This window comes from Salvelinus fontinalis, chromosome 10 (assembly GCF_029448725.1).
Source record: "Salvelinus fontinalis isolate EN_2023a chromosome 10, ASM2944872v1, whole genome shotgun sequence".
Lineage (NCBI taxonomy): Eukaryota > Metazoa > Chordata > Actinopteri > Salmoniformes > Salmonidae > Salvelinus > Salvelinus fontinalis.
Window position 1 is genome coordinate 6,963,793 of NC_074674.1, and position 16,643 is coordinate 6,980,435.

At 44.6% G+C, this 16,643-nt stretch overlaps 1 protein-coding gene across 1 annotated transcript; it reads left to right on the forward strand.

The window, feature by feature from the left end:
• Nucleotides 1-223: 223 nt before the first annotated feature.
• On the forward strand, nucleotides 224-16,290 carry LOC129863527 (sodium-dependent phosphate transport protein 2A-like). The gene is made up of 11 exons (XM_055935574.1): nucleotides 224-382; nucleotides 591-761; nucleotides 917-1,060; nucleotides 2,436-2,547; nucleotides 2,671-2,866; nucleotides 3,969-4,064; nucleotides 4,163-4,283; nucleotides 4,491-4,658; nucleotides 6,484-6,600; nucleotides 12,791-12,915; nucleotides 13,500-16,290. The coding sequence occupies exons 1-11, from the start codon at nucleotides 253-255 to the stop codon at nucleotides 14,409-14,411; spliced, it is 2,292 nt and encodes a 763-aa protein (XP_055791549.1). The 5' UTR covers nucleotides 224-252; the 3' UTR covers nucleotides 14,412-16,290.
• The last annotated feature ends 353 nt before the right edge of the window (nucleotides 16,291-16,643 follow it).

The window sequence follows — 16,643 nt, forward strand, 5'->3', positions numbered from 1 at the left end:
AATCAAGAATGAATGCAATGTTGACTACTTTATACAAAATAATATTTATATTATTAAAGTCTTATTTCACCTGACCTCAGTCAACTGATCCAATTGGCTTATTGTCATATTTATAACGTTCTGTTGGGTCCATTCCTTAGAAAGATGGCTCACCGGAGCAGTAATTTGACTTTACTGTGGTCACTAATGTCATTTCTATATTACTTCAACTGGACATAGACTCCTCTACAATAGGACGTGTTCCATGACAGCATGCCCCTCCAGGACTCATCATGTGCTCTGGTGAAGAGGAAATACCTGGGACAACAGTCACACCTGGACGGAGACATCCTTCCCGACCCCCCAAAAACATGGCCTGAATCCCCACTCATAAAAGCACATGGTAAGTGGAGGAGAGGATTGACACATTCAGGAATGGAATAAAGTGTGACTGATTTACCTGCAACACTCCAGGCATAATGTTGAAAAGTAAACCATTTAATTCAGAAGGTTTGTTTTCATGCATGGTTATCTATTAACCAACTAATAGTTCATCTCACTATGACAACAGCTTATCTGAGATGCCGGGAACTTGTTATTTTAACCTGCAGATGTTGCTTCGTCAATGTCCCAGACTCAGGCAGAGAGAATGAGATCAGTTTTCATCAACGTCTCCAAGATCCCCCTGCTCCTCCTCTTCCTGTACATGTTCGTCTGCTCGTTGGATGTCCTGAGTTCTGCCTTCCAGTTAGCAGGAGGTATCCTTCCTCAGGTTCATTCAGGTTTATCCATCCTGGTCCATTAATGTATGACTACTCTCCCCTCAATCTCTGACTACATGAGACATAACTCTATGGATTGGAATAAAAAAATAACAATCATTAGCCTTACCCCACAGCTGTAAATGTAAGTGGTGTGTTCCCCACTGGGCGGACAGGTAAGGTGGCTGGGGACATCTTCAACGACAACGCCATACTGGCCAACCCGGTGGCAGGGCTGGTGGTTGGCATCCTGGTGACGGTTCTGGTCCAGAGCTCCTCTACCTCCACCTCCATTGTCGTCAGCCTCGTCTCCTCGGGCCGTAAGTCACACACACACACACACACACACACACACACACACACACACACACACACACACACACACACACACACACACACACACACACACACACACACACACACACACACACACACACACACACACACACACACACACACACACACACACACACACACACACACACACACACACACACACACAAACAAAACCTCTACTGTACTGCATTATACTACACAATAGGTCTGGATTACTGGAGGATAAACTGCAATAGAAGATGAAAGGTATATCTTGACATGCTGCCTCAATACAAGATGAAAGGTATATCTTGACATGTTGCCTCAATACAAGATGAAAGGTATATCTTGACATGCTGCCTCAATATAAGATGAAAGGTATTTATTGACATGTTGCCTCAATACAAGATGAAAGGTATTTATTGACATGTTGCCTCAATATAAGATGAAAGGTATTTATTGACATGTTGCCTCAATATAAGATGAAAGGTATATCTTGACATGTTGCCTCAATACAAGATGAAAGAGTATTTCTTGACATGCTGCCTCAATACAAGATGAAAGGTATTTATTGACATGTTGCCTCAATACAAGATGAAAGGTATTTATTGACATGTTGCCTCAATACAAGATGAAAGGTATTTATTGACATGTTGCCTCAATATAAGATGAAAGGTATTTATTGACATGTTGCCTCAATATAAGATGAAAGGTATTTATTGACATGTTGCCTCAATACAAGATGAAAGGTATTTATTGACATGTTGCCTCAATATAAGATGAAAGATATTTATTGACATGTTTCCTCAATAAAAGATGAAAGGTATTTATTGACATGTTGCCTCAATATAAGATGAAAGGTATTTATTGACATGTTGCCTCAATATAAGATGAAAGGTATTTATTGACATGCTGCCTCAATACAAGATGAAATGGTATATCCTGACATGTTGCCTCAATATAAGATGAAATGGTATATCCTGACATGTTGCCTCAATATAAGATGAAAGGTATTTATTGACATGTTGCCTCAATACAAGATGAAAGGTATTTATTGACATGTTGCCTCAATACAAGATGAAAGGTATTTATTGACATGTTGCCTCAATACAAGATGAAAGATATTTATTGACATGTTGCCTCAATACAAGATGAAAGATATTTATTGACATGTTGCCTCAATACAAGATGAAAGATATTTATTGACATGTTGCCTCAATATAAGATGAAAGATATTTATTGACATGTTGCCTCAATATAAGATGAAAGATATTTATTGACATGTTGCCTCAATACAAATGAAAGAGTATTTCTATAAAAAAATGTGACTTTGTAATATAGATGAATAGTGGTTTATTGTTTTGCTCCTTGCTTGTGCAGTACTCAATGTGAGGTCTGCCATCCCAATCCTCATGGGATCCAATATTGGGACGTCCGTCACCAACACCATCGTTGCTCTGATGCAGGCTGGAGAGAGGGATGAGTTTGAACGGTAAGAAATGGCTGTGTATCCTCCTCTCCTGTAATTCCTTAGGATTTGAACAAACCCTATACCAAGTATTGCCACAGTTTGGCATCATGCATGATTTATAATAACATGGCCTGTTCAATACAGGGCATTTGCTGGAGCCATGGTGCATGACTGTTTTAACTGGCTGTCAGTGCTGGTGCTACTGCCCCTGGAGGCAACCACAGGCCTGCTGAGAAGACTGTCTCAGGCCGTAGTTGACACCTTCCACATCAGCTCTGGAGATAAGGCCCCAGAGATGCTCAAGGTCATGACTGAACCACTCACCAAACTCATCATTCAGGTACTGAACCACTCACCAAACTCATCATTCACGTACTGAACCCCTCACCAAACTCATCATTCAGGTACTGAACCACTCACCAAACTCATCATTCACGTACTGAACCCCTCACCAAACTCATCATTCAGGTACTGAACCACTCACCAAACTCATCATTCACGTACTGAACCAATAACCAAACTCATCATTCAGGTACTGAACCACTCACCAAACTCATCATTCAGGTACTGAACCACTCACCAGACTCATCATTCAGGTACTGAACCACTCACCAAACTCATCATTCAGGTACTGAACCACTCACCAGACTCATCATTCAGGTACTGAACCACTCACCAGACTCATCATTCAGGTACTGAACCACTCACCAGACTCATCATTCAGGTACTGAACCACTCACCAGACTCATCATTCAGGTACTGAACCACTCACCAAACTCATCATTCAGGTACTGAACCAATAACCAAACTCATCATTCAGGTACTGAACCACTCACCAAACTCATCATTCAGGTACTGAACCACTCACCAGACTCATCATTCAGGTACTAAACCACTCACCAGAATCATCATTCAGGTACTGAACCACTCACCAAACTCATCATTCAGGTACTGAACCACTCACCAGACTCATCATTCACGTACTGAACCCCTCACCAAACTCATCATTCAGGTACTGAACCACTCACCAAACTCATCATTCACGTACTGAACCACTCACCAGATTCATTATTCAGGTACTGAACCAATCACCAAACTCATCATTCAGGTACTGAACCACTCACCAAACTCATCATTCAGGTACTGAACCACTCACCAAACTCATCATTCACGTACTGAACCACTCACCAAACTCATCATTCACGTACTGAACCAATAACCAAACTGATCATTCAGGTACTGAACCACTCACCAAACTCATCATTCAGGTACTGTCGGGGTTGGGCAAAATGTGTGGGTCTGCACTGTGTGGCTTTGGTCAAACACGAGTCACATGTCCAGGAATGTAGAAAGACTTATGAGCTTGTCTTTGGATCATTCATCCTTCCTTTGATCACCTCGCATTGATCGATATCATGTTTTATTCCCGTTTATCCTTACAGTTGGACAAGTCTGTCATCACTGGCATCGCCATGGGAGATGAGGCCATGAGTAACAGGAGTCTGGTGAGGGTATGGTGTAAGGATCACATCTTAACGGTAGGACCAAATGCCACAGGCCTCTTGATGTGCAAAATATCTGGAGTCACTGGTTTGGTGGTTTCAAAGACAGATGTTTCTCTCTCATCCCCCTGCAGCCCTCTGTGAATGTTTCTGTTGGTGATTCCTTCAACTGTACGACAATACAACCCTGCTGGCAAAGCAATGCAACAACCTGGACAACACAGAACATGACTCTGCTTGTAAATATAGAAAAATGTAAATCAATGTAATTTTCATTCTTGGAATTGAGCGAGTGTCAAAGTACTGTCACAGGGAAATACTTGACAGTCATACTGATTCCGCTACAGTCCTGGGGCTGCGGGCCCTAGTTGGACCCATAGTGGGGCCTTAGTGACAGATAATCTTGACAGATAAAAGCAGCAGAGTAGAAAGACTGACCCAGTCCTCTGTTGATGTCCCTAGGCAGCCATCTGTTTGTGGACTCGTGGTTGTCCGACCTGGCGGTAGGCCTCATTCTGCTAGCCTGCTCTCTTCTGCTCCTGTGTACATGTTTGTTGCTGCTGGTCAAGCTGCTCAATTCCCTGCTCCAAGGCCAGGTGGCTAAGGCCATCCAGAGGATCATCAACACAGGTGGGTGTAATCTAAATGTGGCTGGAAGATTGAGATCAGAAAATATAGTTATGATAAAAAAAAATCCTCCCTGTGGTTTATGATTGCAAAGAATATCTATTTGAGGTGGTGCCCATAGGCTCTGTATAGCTTATTTGAGGTGACACCCATAGGCTCTGCATAGCTTATTTGAGGTGACACCAATAGGCTCTGTATAGCTTATTTGAGGTGACACCCATAGGCTCTGCATAGCTTATTTGAGGTGACACCCATAGGCTCTGCATAGCTTATTTGAGGTGACACCCATAGGCTCTGCATAGCTTATTTGAGGTGACACCCATAGGCTCTGCATAGCTTATTTGAGGTGACACCCATAGGCTCTGCATAGCTTATTAGAGGTGATGCCCATAGGATCTGCATAGCTTATTAGAGGTGATGCCCATAGGATCTGTATAGCTTATTAGAGGTGATGCCCATAGGCTCTGCATAGCTTATTTGAGGTGATGCCCATAGGCTCTGCATAGCTTATTTGAGGTGGGACCCATCATAGGATCTGTATAGCTTATTAGAGGTGATGCCCATAGGCTCTGCATAGCTTATTTGAGGTGATGCCCATAGGATCTGCATAGCTTATTAGAGGTGATGCCCATAGGCTCTGCATAGCTTATTTGAGGTGATGCCCATAGGCTCTGCATAGCTTATTTGAGGTGGGACCCATCATAGGCTCTGCATAGCTTATTAGAGGTGACGCCCATAGGCTGTGCACAGCTTTTAGTAAGCACTACGTAGCCATTTAGTAAGCATAGATACATTTCGGTTGTGTGAGGAAAACAAAGCTGTAATAAAACACAGGTAGATAGTAAAACACAGGTAGATTATGCAGTAAGTAAAATATAATAAAATATATATATAATATTTAACCAGGTAGGCTAGTTGAGAACAAGTTCTCATTTACAACTGCGACCTGGCCAAGATAAAGCAAAGCAGTGCGACACAAACAACAACACAGAGTTACACATGGAGTAAACAAACTTACAGTCAATAATACAATAGATTTTTTTTTAGATACAATGTTGGCAAATGAGGTAGGATAAGGGAGGTAAGGCAATAAATAGGCCATAGTGGCGAAATAATTACAATATAGCAATTAAAACACTGGAGTGATAGATGTGCAGAAGATGAATGTGCAAGTAGAGATACTGGGGGCAAAGGAGCAAAATAAATCAAATAAATAACAGTATGGGGATGAGGTAGTTGGATGGGTTATTTACAGATGAGCTATGTACAGGTGCAGTGATCTGTGAGCTGCTCTGACAGCTAGTGCTTAAAGCTAGTGAGGGAGATATGAGTCTCCAGTGATTTTTGCAGTTCGTTCCAGTCATTGGCAGCAGAGAACTGGAAGGAAAGGCGACCAAAGGAGGAATTGGCTGTGACCAGTGAAATATACCTGCTGGAGCGCGTGCTGCGGGTGGGTGCTGCTATGGTGACCATTGAGCTGAGAAAAGGCGGGGCTTTACCTAGCAAAGACTTGTAGATGACCTGGAGCTAGTGGGGTTGGCGACGAGTATGAAGCGAGGGCCAGCCAACGAGAGCATACAGGTTGCAGTGGTGGGTAGTATATGGGGCTTTGGTGACAAAACGGATGGCACTGTGATGGACTGCATTCAATTTGCTGAGTAGAGTGTTGGAGGCTATCGCCGAAGTCGAGGATCGGTAGGATATACGAGGGTATGTTTGGCAGCATAAAATAACAATCCCAGCATTTGACATATTTCCCTTGAAAGCTCTTCACTGAAACTCCACATACTGTAAGTAATATGAATCTCCTCTCTCTCCCCTCCTCCAGACTTCCCCTACCCGTTTGGCTGGCTGGCAGGTTACCTGGCCATCCTAGTGGGGGCTGGCATGACCTTTGTGGTTCAGAGCAGCTCAGTGTTCACCTCTGCCATCACTCCTCTCATAGGTGAGTGTTTCAAATACTATTTACCATGCAGATCACTTTGTAAGTTCTGGGCTCATAGGAGTGCTGATCTAGGACTAGATTCAGAGTCATTAACCGGTACCTACAAAGCAGATCATTGTTTTTATTTAGGTCATACAGTGCCTTTAGAAAGCACTCAGACCCCTTGACTTTTTCCACATGTTGTAACGTTACAGCCTTATTCTAAAATTTATTTAAAAAAAAAAAAATCTTAGCAAACTACACACAATATCCCATAATGATAAAGGGAAAACCGTTTTTAAATTTCTTTTGCACATTTATTAATATAAAAACCGTTTGCTATGAGACTCGAAATTGTCAGGTGCATCCTGTTTCCATTGATCATCCTTGAGATGTTTCTACAACTTGATTGGAGTCCACCTGTGGTAAATTAAATTGGTTGGACATGATTTGGAAAGGCACACACCTGTCTATTTAAGGTCCCACAGTTGACAGTGCATGTCAGAGAAAAAACCAAGCCATGAGTATCAGGTTTCAGGTAAGACACAAATGCAGACTGTGTTGAAGTAACAAAGGTTATTGCAGCAACAGGGGGAAGCACACGACAGGTCAAGGCAGGCAGGGGTCGATAATCCAGAGTAGAGGGCAATGGTACAGGACGGGAGTCAGACTTAGGATCATGGTACAGGACGGGAGTCAGGCTCAGGGTCATGGTACAGGACGGGAGTCAGGCTTAGGATCATTGTACAGGACGGGAGTCAGGCTTAGGATCATGGTACAGGACGGGAGTCAGGCTTAGGATCATGGTACAGGACGGGAGTCAGGCTTAGGATCATGGTACAGGACGGGAGTCAGGCTTAGGATCATGGTACAAGACGGGAGTCAGGCTTAGGATCATGGTACAGGACGGGAGTCAGGCTTAGGATCATGGTACAGGACGGGAGTCAGGCTTAGGATCATGGTACAGGACGGGAGTCAGGCTTAGGATCATGGTACAGGACGGGAGTCAGGCTTAGGATCATGGTACAGGACGGGAGTCAGGCTTAGGATCATGGTACAGGACGGGAGTCAGGCTTAGGATCATGGTACAGGACGGGAGTCAGGCTTAGGATCATGGTACAGGACGGGAGTCAGGCTTAGGATCATGGTACAGGACGGGAGTCAGGCTTAGGATCATGGCAGGGCAGAGAGGTCAGGCAGGCGGGCTCAGAGTCAGGACAGGCAAGGGTCAAAACCAGGAGGGCAAGAAACAGAGAGACTGGGGAAAAGCAGGAGCTGAGAAAAAACGCAGGTTGACTTGACAAACAAGACAAACTGGCAACAAACAAGCAGAGAACACAGGTATACAGTTGAAGTAGGAAGTTTACATACACTTAGGTTGGAGATATTAAAACTCGTTTTGCAACCACTCCACAAATTTCTTGTTAACAAATTATAGTTTTGGCAAGTCAGTTAGGACATCTACTTTGTGCATGACACAAGTAATTTTTCCAACAATTGTTTACAGACAGAAAATTTTACTTATTTACACTGTATCACAATTCCAGTGGGTCACAAGTTTACATACACTAAGTTGACTGTGCCTTTAAACAGCTCGGAAATTCCAGAAAATTATGTAATGGCTTTAGAAGCTTCTGATAGGCTAATTGACATAATTTGAGTCAATAGGAGGTGTACCTGTGGATGTATTTCAAGGCCTACCTTCAAACTCATGGGAAAATCATGGGAAAATCAAAAGAAATCAGGACAAATTAGCCAAGACATCAGAAAAAAAATTGTAGAGATGCACAAGTCTGGTTCATCCTTGGGAGCAATTTCCAAACACGTGAAGGTACCACGTTCATCTGTACAAACAATAGTATGCACGTATAAACACCATGGGACCACGCAGCCGCCATACCGCTCAGGAAGGAGACAGTATGTCTCCTAGAGATGAACGTACTTTGGGGCCGAAAGTGCAAATCAATCCCAGAACAACAGCAAAGGACCTTGTGAAGATGCTGCAGGAAACAGGTACAAAAGGATCTATATCCACAGTAAAACTAATCCTATATCGACATAACCTGAAAGGCTGCTCAGCAAGGAAGAAGCCACTGCTCCAAAACCGCCATAAAATAACTAGACCACGGTTTGCAGCTGCACATGGGGACAAAGATCGTACTTTTTGGAGAAATGTCCTCTGGTCTGATGAAACAAAAATAGAACTGTTTGGCCATAATGACCATCGCTCTGTTTGGAGGAAATAGGGGGAGGCTTGCAAGCCGAAGAACAACATCCCAACCGTGAAGCACGGGGGTGGCAGCATCATGTTGTGGGGGTGCTTTGCTGCAGGAGGGACTGGTGCACTTCACAAAATAGGTGGCATCATGAGGCAGGAAAATTATGTGGATATATTGAAGCAACATCTCTAGACATCAGTCAGGAAGTTAAAGCTTGGTCGCAAATGGGTCTTCCAAATGGACAATGACCCCAAGCATACTTCCAAAGTTGTGTCAAAATGGCTTAAGGACAACAAAGTCAAGGTATTGGAGTGGCCATCACAAAGCCCTGACCTCAATCCTATAGAACATTTGTTGGCAGAACTGAAAAAGCATGTGCGAGCAAGGAAGCCTACAGACCTGACTTAGTTACACCAGCTCTGTCAGGAGGAATGGGCCAAAATTCACCCAACTTATTATGGGAAGCTTGTGGAAGGCTACCTGAAACATTTGACCCAAGTTAAACAATTTAAAGGCAATGCTACCAAATACTAATTGAGTGTATGTAAACGTATGACCCACTGGGAATGTGATGAAAGAAATAAAAGCTGAAATAAATTATTCTCTCTACTATTATTCTGACATTTCACATTCTTAAAATATGGTGGTAATCCTAGCTGACCTAAGAAAGGGAAGTTTTACTAGGATTAAATGTCAGGAATTGTGAAAAACGGAGTTTAAATGTATTTGGCAAAGGTGTATGGAAACTTCCAACTTCAACTGTAAGTACCCAGGGGATAATAGGGAAGATGGGCGACACCTGGAGGGCGGTGGAGACAATTACAAGGACAGGTGAAACCGATCAGGTCGTGACAATGAGATTGAAGGAATTGTCCGTACAGCTCTGAGACAGGATTGTGTTGAGGCAAAGATCTGGGGAAGGGTGCCACAAAAATTCTGCAGTAATGAAGGTCCCCAAGAACACAGTGGCCTCCATCATTCTTAAATTGAAGAAGTTTGGAACCACCGGGCCAAACTGAGCAATCGGGGGAATAGGGCCTTGGGAGTAGGGCCCGATGGTCACTCTGACAGAGCTCCAGAGTTCTTCTGTGGAGATGGGACAACCATCTCTGCAGCACTCCACCAATCAGGCCTTTATGGTAGAGTGGCTAGACGGAAGCCACTCCTCAGTAAAAGGCACATGACAGCCCGCTTGGAATTTGCCAAAAGGCACCTAACGTCTCTCAGACCATGAGAAACAAGATTATCTGGTCTGATGGAACCAAGATTGAACTCTTTGGCCTGAATGGCAAGCGTCACATCTGGAGTAAACCTGGCACCATCCTTTCGGTGAAGCATGGTGGTGGCAGCATCATGCTGTGGGGATGTTTTCCAGCGGCAGGGACTCGGAGACTAGTCAGGATCAACGGAAAGATGAACAGAGCAAAGTACAGAGATCCTTGATGAAAGCCTGCTCCAGAGCATTCAGAACCTCAGACTAGGGCGAAGGTTCACCCTCCAACAGGACCCTAACCACACAGCCAAGACAACGCAGGAGTGGCCTCTGTGTTGAGTGGTCGCTGAAGGAGTGGTCTCTGAATGTCCTTGAGTGGCCCAGCCAGAGCCCGGACTTGAACTTGATCGAACATCTCTGGAGAGACCTGAAAATAGCTATGCAGCAACGCTCTCAATCCAACCTGACAGAGCTTGAGAGGATCGACAGAGAAGAATGGGAGAAACTCCCTCCAAATACAGGTGTGCCAAGCTTGTAGTGTCTTACCCAAGAAGACTCGAGGCTGCAATCGCTGCCAAAAAGTGCTTCATGAAAGTACAGAGTAAAGGATTCTGAGTACTTACGTAATGGGATCTGTTTTTGCTTTATCATTGTGGGGTATTGTGTGTAGATTGATGAGAAAAAAATGTTTTAATCAAGTTAAGAATAAGGCTGTAACGTAACAAAATGTGGATAAAGTCAAGGGGTCTGAATTTTTTAGCTCCCAAGCACGACCCGCTCGTAAAACTGTAATAAACAACTACTTCTTTATCAGGGTTAGAACTTAAACAAGGCTGCATGGGATTTCTCTTAACGCGACTCCGTGCAGCCAATGGCAATGTTCGCTTTAGGTATAACGCCGGGAGCCGCTTCTGGATTTGACAGCTCAACCGCAGTTCCACCTCCGACATTTTAAATCAACAGCTATGCGGGAATCGGCTAGAGCGAATCTGATTGAATCTAGCCTCTAGATTCAGCCCCCCTGTCTATGTAATCTTATTCATTATAATCTAATATACAAAACTGATCCTAGATCCGCACTCCTACTCTGAGACGCTTAAGAATACGGGCCTTATACGGGCCCTGTAATCTTCTAAGCTAAAGGTATTCTGTAGCCAGCTGACCTGAGCAGGAGATCAAATGACTCATTCCTCTGGTGGTGATAGTGACACATATGTTAATGAGGAGGTGGCACTAGTTTCTCTTTAATAAGCCTTGGTGAGGTATTACTTTTCTCATGAATTTCACTTTTTTTATGTGGGGGGGCATTAACCCAATTGAAAAAAGCAGGGCTTGTTTTTGCTCTATTTGTTGATGAAACACTTACAGGAGAAACAAGAGGTTATACTAATATGAATTAAGGTTGGTTTTGTTTGGGAATTAATTATGTGTGTCTGATGGAGCCAGGTGTATTATTTGCTAGAGAGGGGAGAATCCATTTCATGCTGTCTAATCCCTGGCACTCTCTGGGGGATAGATCTACCTCAGTGTTCTGAGATCAGCAATAATTAACTGCATAGTGGCTGGACTCTCCCACGGAGCATGGTAGTGAGCTGTGGCTCCATGGAATCCCTATTTCTGGGCTGGTTAATCCCCTGGAGTTTAGGATCTGCTGTGGAGGCACGGAGACAAAGTATTTCTCACACAGAATAGCTACTGCTATTCAAATGAAATGAAATCAAACTTTTTTTGTCACATGCACTGAATACAACGTGTATACCTTACTGTGAAATGCTTACTTACAAGCCCTTAACCAACAGTGCAGTTCAAGAAGAGTTAAGTAAATATTTACCCAAGTAAACTAAAGTAAAGAATTATAAAAAGTAACACAATATTATAACAATAGCAATGCTATATACAAGGGGTGCCGGTACCGAGTCAGTGTGCGGGGGTACAGGTTTTAGGTCATTTGTACATGTAGGTAGGGGTGAAGTGACTATGCATAGATAATAAACAGCAAGCAGCAGCAGTGTACAAAACAAATGGAGAGGGGGGGGTCAATGGGGGGGTCAATGTCCGGTGGCCATTTGATTAGTTGTTCAGCAGTCTTATGGCTTGGGGGTAGAAGCTGTAAACGAGCCTTTTGGCCCTAGACTTGGTGCTCTGGTACCGCTAGCCGTGCGGTAGCAGAGAAAACTGTCTATGACTTGGGTGACCGAAGTCTTTGACAATTTTATGGGCTTTCCTCTGACACCGCCTAGTATATAGGTCCTGGATTGCAGGAAGCTTGACCCCGGTGATGTACTGGGCCGTAAGCACTACCCACTGTAGCGCCTTACGGTCAGATGCCGAGCAGACTTTTCGTGAAATGCTTACTTACAAGCCCTTAACCAACAGCTCCTTTGTCTTGCTCACATTGAGGGAGAGGTTGTTGTCCTGGCACCACACTGCCAGGTCTCTGACCTCCTCCCTATAGGCTGTCTCATCGTTGTCGGTGATCAGGCCTACCACTGTTGTGTCATCAGAAAATGTAATGATGGTGTTGGAGTTGTGTTTTGCCACGCAGTCGTTGTTGAACAGGGAGTACAGGAAGGGACTAAGTACACACCCCTGAGGGGCCCCAGTGTTGAGGATCAACTTATCAGACGTGTTGTTGCTCCAGCCAGCAGTTCCTTAACTGGAACTAGATAATGCTGTCTCCTCACCAACCATGTGATTCCTCTACTAAATAAAGCTTCAGTCTATGGAGTTGCAGCCCTATCACATGGCTCTGTGATGCTATTGTATTTTGTGCTCTCAGGTATTGGTGTTATCAGCATTGAACGTGCCTACCCTTTGACCCTGGGGTCAAACATTGGCACAACCACCACAGCTATCCTGGCAGCATTGGCAAGCCCAGGGGACAAGCTGGCGGCAGCTTTCCAGGTACAGAAATCTCATCCTTTTACACTGGAACTTTACATGACTGTTTTTGTTATCCTTTCCAATCAATCAATCAATCAAATGCATTTATAAAGCCCTTTTTACATCAGCCGATGTCACAACATGCTGTACAGAAACCCAGCCTAAAACCCCAAACAGCGAGCAATGCAGATGTAGAAGCACGGGGAGGGGGGGGGGCTTGTCTGTTTACAGGGTCTTCTGTCCTATCATATCTATGTCATTACATTGCCCTGGTCTGTTCTACAGGGTCTTCTGTCCTATCATATCTCTCTCATTACATTACCCTGGTCTGTTTACAGGGTCTTCTGTTCCATCATATCTATGTCATTACATTGCCCTGGTCTGTTCTACAGGGTCTTCTGTCCTATCATATCTCTCTCATTACATTACCCTGGTCTGTTTACAGGGTCTTCTGTTCCATCATATCTCTGTCATTACATTACCCTGGTCTGTTTACAGGGTCTTCTGTTCCATTATATCTCTGTCATTACGTTACCCTGGTCTGTTTACAGGGTCTTCTGTCCTATCATGTCTCTGTCATTACATTACCCTGGTCTGTTCTACAGGTCGCCTTGTGTCATTTCTTCTTCAACATACTGGGCATTCTGCTGTGGTACCCTGTGCCCACCACCCGCCTGCCCATCCGTATGGCCAGGACTTTGGGGCAGCGCACAGCCAAGTATCGCTGGTTTGCTGTACTCTACCTACTTCTGTGCTTCCTGATCCTTCCCTCGCTCGTCTTCGCCCTCTCCATGGCAGGCTGGCGGATGATGGCTGGGGTGGGCGTGCCCTTCGCTGCGGCCCTCCTCTTGGTGTCTGTGGTGAACATCCTGCAGGTACACAGGCCAGGCTGTCTGCCAGTGAGGCTGCAGAGCTGGGACTTCCTGCCTCTCTGGATGCATTCCCTTCAACCCCTGGATACCCTTATCACCAAGGTGACCCTGTGCTGCGCTAAAGGAGCCAGCGAGCCTGGTCTGATACAGTGCTCCATGGACCGTGATGGTCCTCAGAAGAGGAGCCACATGGCTTTGGACAACCTTGTTCTGTGTTACATAGACGAAGCCCCCACAGTGGTAATGTCCCAGGGGGCAGACGAAGCCCCCACAGTGGTAATGTCCCAGGGGGCAGACGAAGCCCCCACAGTGGTAATGTCCCAGGGGGCAGACGAAGCCCCCACAGTGGTAATGTCCCAGGGGGCAGACGAAGCCCCCACAGTGGTAATGTCCCAGGGGGCAGACGAAGCCCCCACAGTGGTAATGTCCCAGGGGGCAGACGAAGCCCCCACAGTGGTAATGTCCCAGGGGGCGGACGAAGCCCCCACAGTGGTAATGTCCCAGGGGGTGGACGAAGCCCCCACAGTGGTAATGTCCCAGGGGGTGGACGAAGCCCCCACAGTGGTAATGTCCCAGGGGGTGGACGAAGCCCCCACAGTGGTAATGTCCCAGGGTGTAGACAGGGTCAGGAGCACACGTCTGTAGAACATATGACACTGGAACAACAGGGAGACAGAGCAGATATCTTGTGAAAGCAGCATCGTGGACTGCAAGAAATGAGCAGTGATGATCTAATGTTATGGAACAACGAGACTGGAGCAAAAACTGTAGGAGCTTAAGGTTGCATGAAAACATGACTCCACTCACAGTCAGTTCCTTTATGGATTGCAGAAATCATGCATTATGCCAGCAGCTACAAAACAATGTTTACTGTAGTTGAGTTATGTCATGCACTGTACATCAAAGCCAAGGAATCCTTAAGAGTTTACTATTTACTCACAGTAACTCTATTTCCAGACAAATGTTTGGGCCTATTGCCTACAGGACATATGTATGATATTATAATTTCCCACAATCAGGATTGCAATTGACTTTCTGTCAAAACAAACACTTCTTCCTCTTTGCTGTCAGTCAGGAGAGGCAGTAAATGTCTGTCTCTCTGCTGAAAATGCAGGAAGTCTGATTGAATAGAACGACAAAAAACACTCAGCCAAATAAAAGGCCTTAAAAAAAGAATACAAGTTATGCATATGAATGGCTGCGTAATTGAAGCTATATAGGAGGGAATGGGGCCTCCACTCGCTAATTATGAAGCAACGGGGCTCTGAATGGTTGATTAAACATCCATTTGGTGGCATAATGGCAAGTGATTTCCCCAGTTTCAATACATTTTAGGCTTAACGTCTCCTCGCTACTCTTTGAACAATTGTTACTTTTAACCACATGCATATTCCAGAGAGTTAAAATGAGATGAGTTGATCATTTTGTTCAAAATCACAATTATTTTACATATAGGAGTTTCATATTTGAGTTGAGATGGGAAGCAATTGTATCAAGTCAACTGTGTGTAACACAGAAAGACATGAATCTGTCTTTCCTATTTAAAAGACACATTTTAAAGACACAGGGCTTTTCCCCGGACCAGTTTCTCCAACCGAGCTGAGACGGACAAGAGAGTTGCCAGTGTCATGAAACTAGAAGCTAGAATAGAATTTAGTACTAATTCAGAATATACCACATCTAACAGTCGGCAGATAGGGAGTTTAAAATCATCCATAATAGCCAAGGACGATAGATGAAGAGCAGCCATGAGATGGCATGTTTTTATTGCATAAGAAGTTCTTGAGGCAGACCTATTTAAGTGTAGACTACTTTCTTGTGACAGAGGTCTACATAGCCTTACAGTGCAGAGCCCTACACTACAGGTTACAATACAGAGCCCTACACTACAGCTTACAGTACAGAGCCCTACACTACAGCTTACAGTACAGAGCCCTACACTACAGCTTACAGTACAGAGCCCTACACTACAGCTTACAGTACAGAGCCCTACACTACAGCTTACAGTACAGAGCCCTACACTACAGCTTACAGTACAGAGCCCTACACTACAGCTTACAGTACAGAGCCCTACACTACAGCTTACAGTACAGAGCCCTACACTACAGGTTACAGTACAGAGCCCTACACTACAGCTTACAGTACAGAGCCCTACACTACATCTTACAGTACAGAGCCCTACACTACAGATTACAGTACAGAGCCCTACACTACATCTTACAGTACAGAGCCCTACACTACAGATTACAGTACAGAGCCCTACACTACATCTTACAGTACAGAGCCCTACACTACAGGTTACAGTACAGAGCCCTACACTACATCGTACAGTACAGAGCCCTACACTACATCTTACAGTACAGAGCCCTCGACTACAGCTTACAGTACAGAGCCCTACACTACATCTTACAATACAGAGCCCTACACTACAGATTACAGTACAGAGCCCTACACTACATCTTACAGTACAGAGCCCTACACTACAGGTTACAGTACAGAGCCCTACACTACAGGTTACAGTACAGAGCCCTACACTACAGGTTACAGTACAGAGCCCTACACTACAGGTTACAGTACAGAGCCCTACACTACAGGTTACAGTACAGAGCCCTCGACTACAGCTTACAGTACAGAGCCCTACACTACAGGTTACAGTACAGAGCCCTACACTACATCTTACAGTACAGAGCCCTCTACTACAGCTTACAGTACAGAGCCCTACACTACAGGTTACAGTACAGAGCCCTACACTACATCTTACAGTACAGAGCCCTACACTACAGATTACAGTACAGAGCCCTACACTACAGGTTACAGTACAGAGCCCTACACTACATCTTACAGTACAGAGCCCTCGACTACAGCTTACAGTACAGA

What these genes read in the sequence shown, in the direction of transcription:
- LOC129863527 (XM_055935574.1), top strand. Translation starts at nt 253, where the DNA reads ATGCCCCTCCAGGACTCATCATGTGCTCTGGTGAAGAGGAAATACCTG. An exon ending in GTAAGGATCACATCTTAACG is followed by an intron (nt 4,065 to 4,162) that starts GTAGGACCAAAT and finishes ATCCCCCTGCAG; the next exon opens with CCCTCTGTGAATGTTTCTGT. An exon ending in AGCTGGCGGCAGCTTTCCAG is followed by an intron (nt 12,916 to 13,499) that starts GTACAGAAATCT and finishes TCTGTTCTACAG; the next exon opens with GTCGCCTTGTGTCATTTCTT.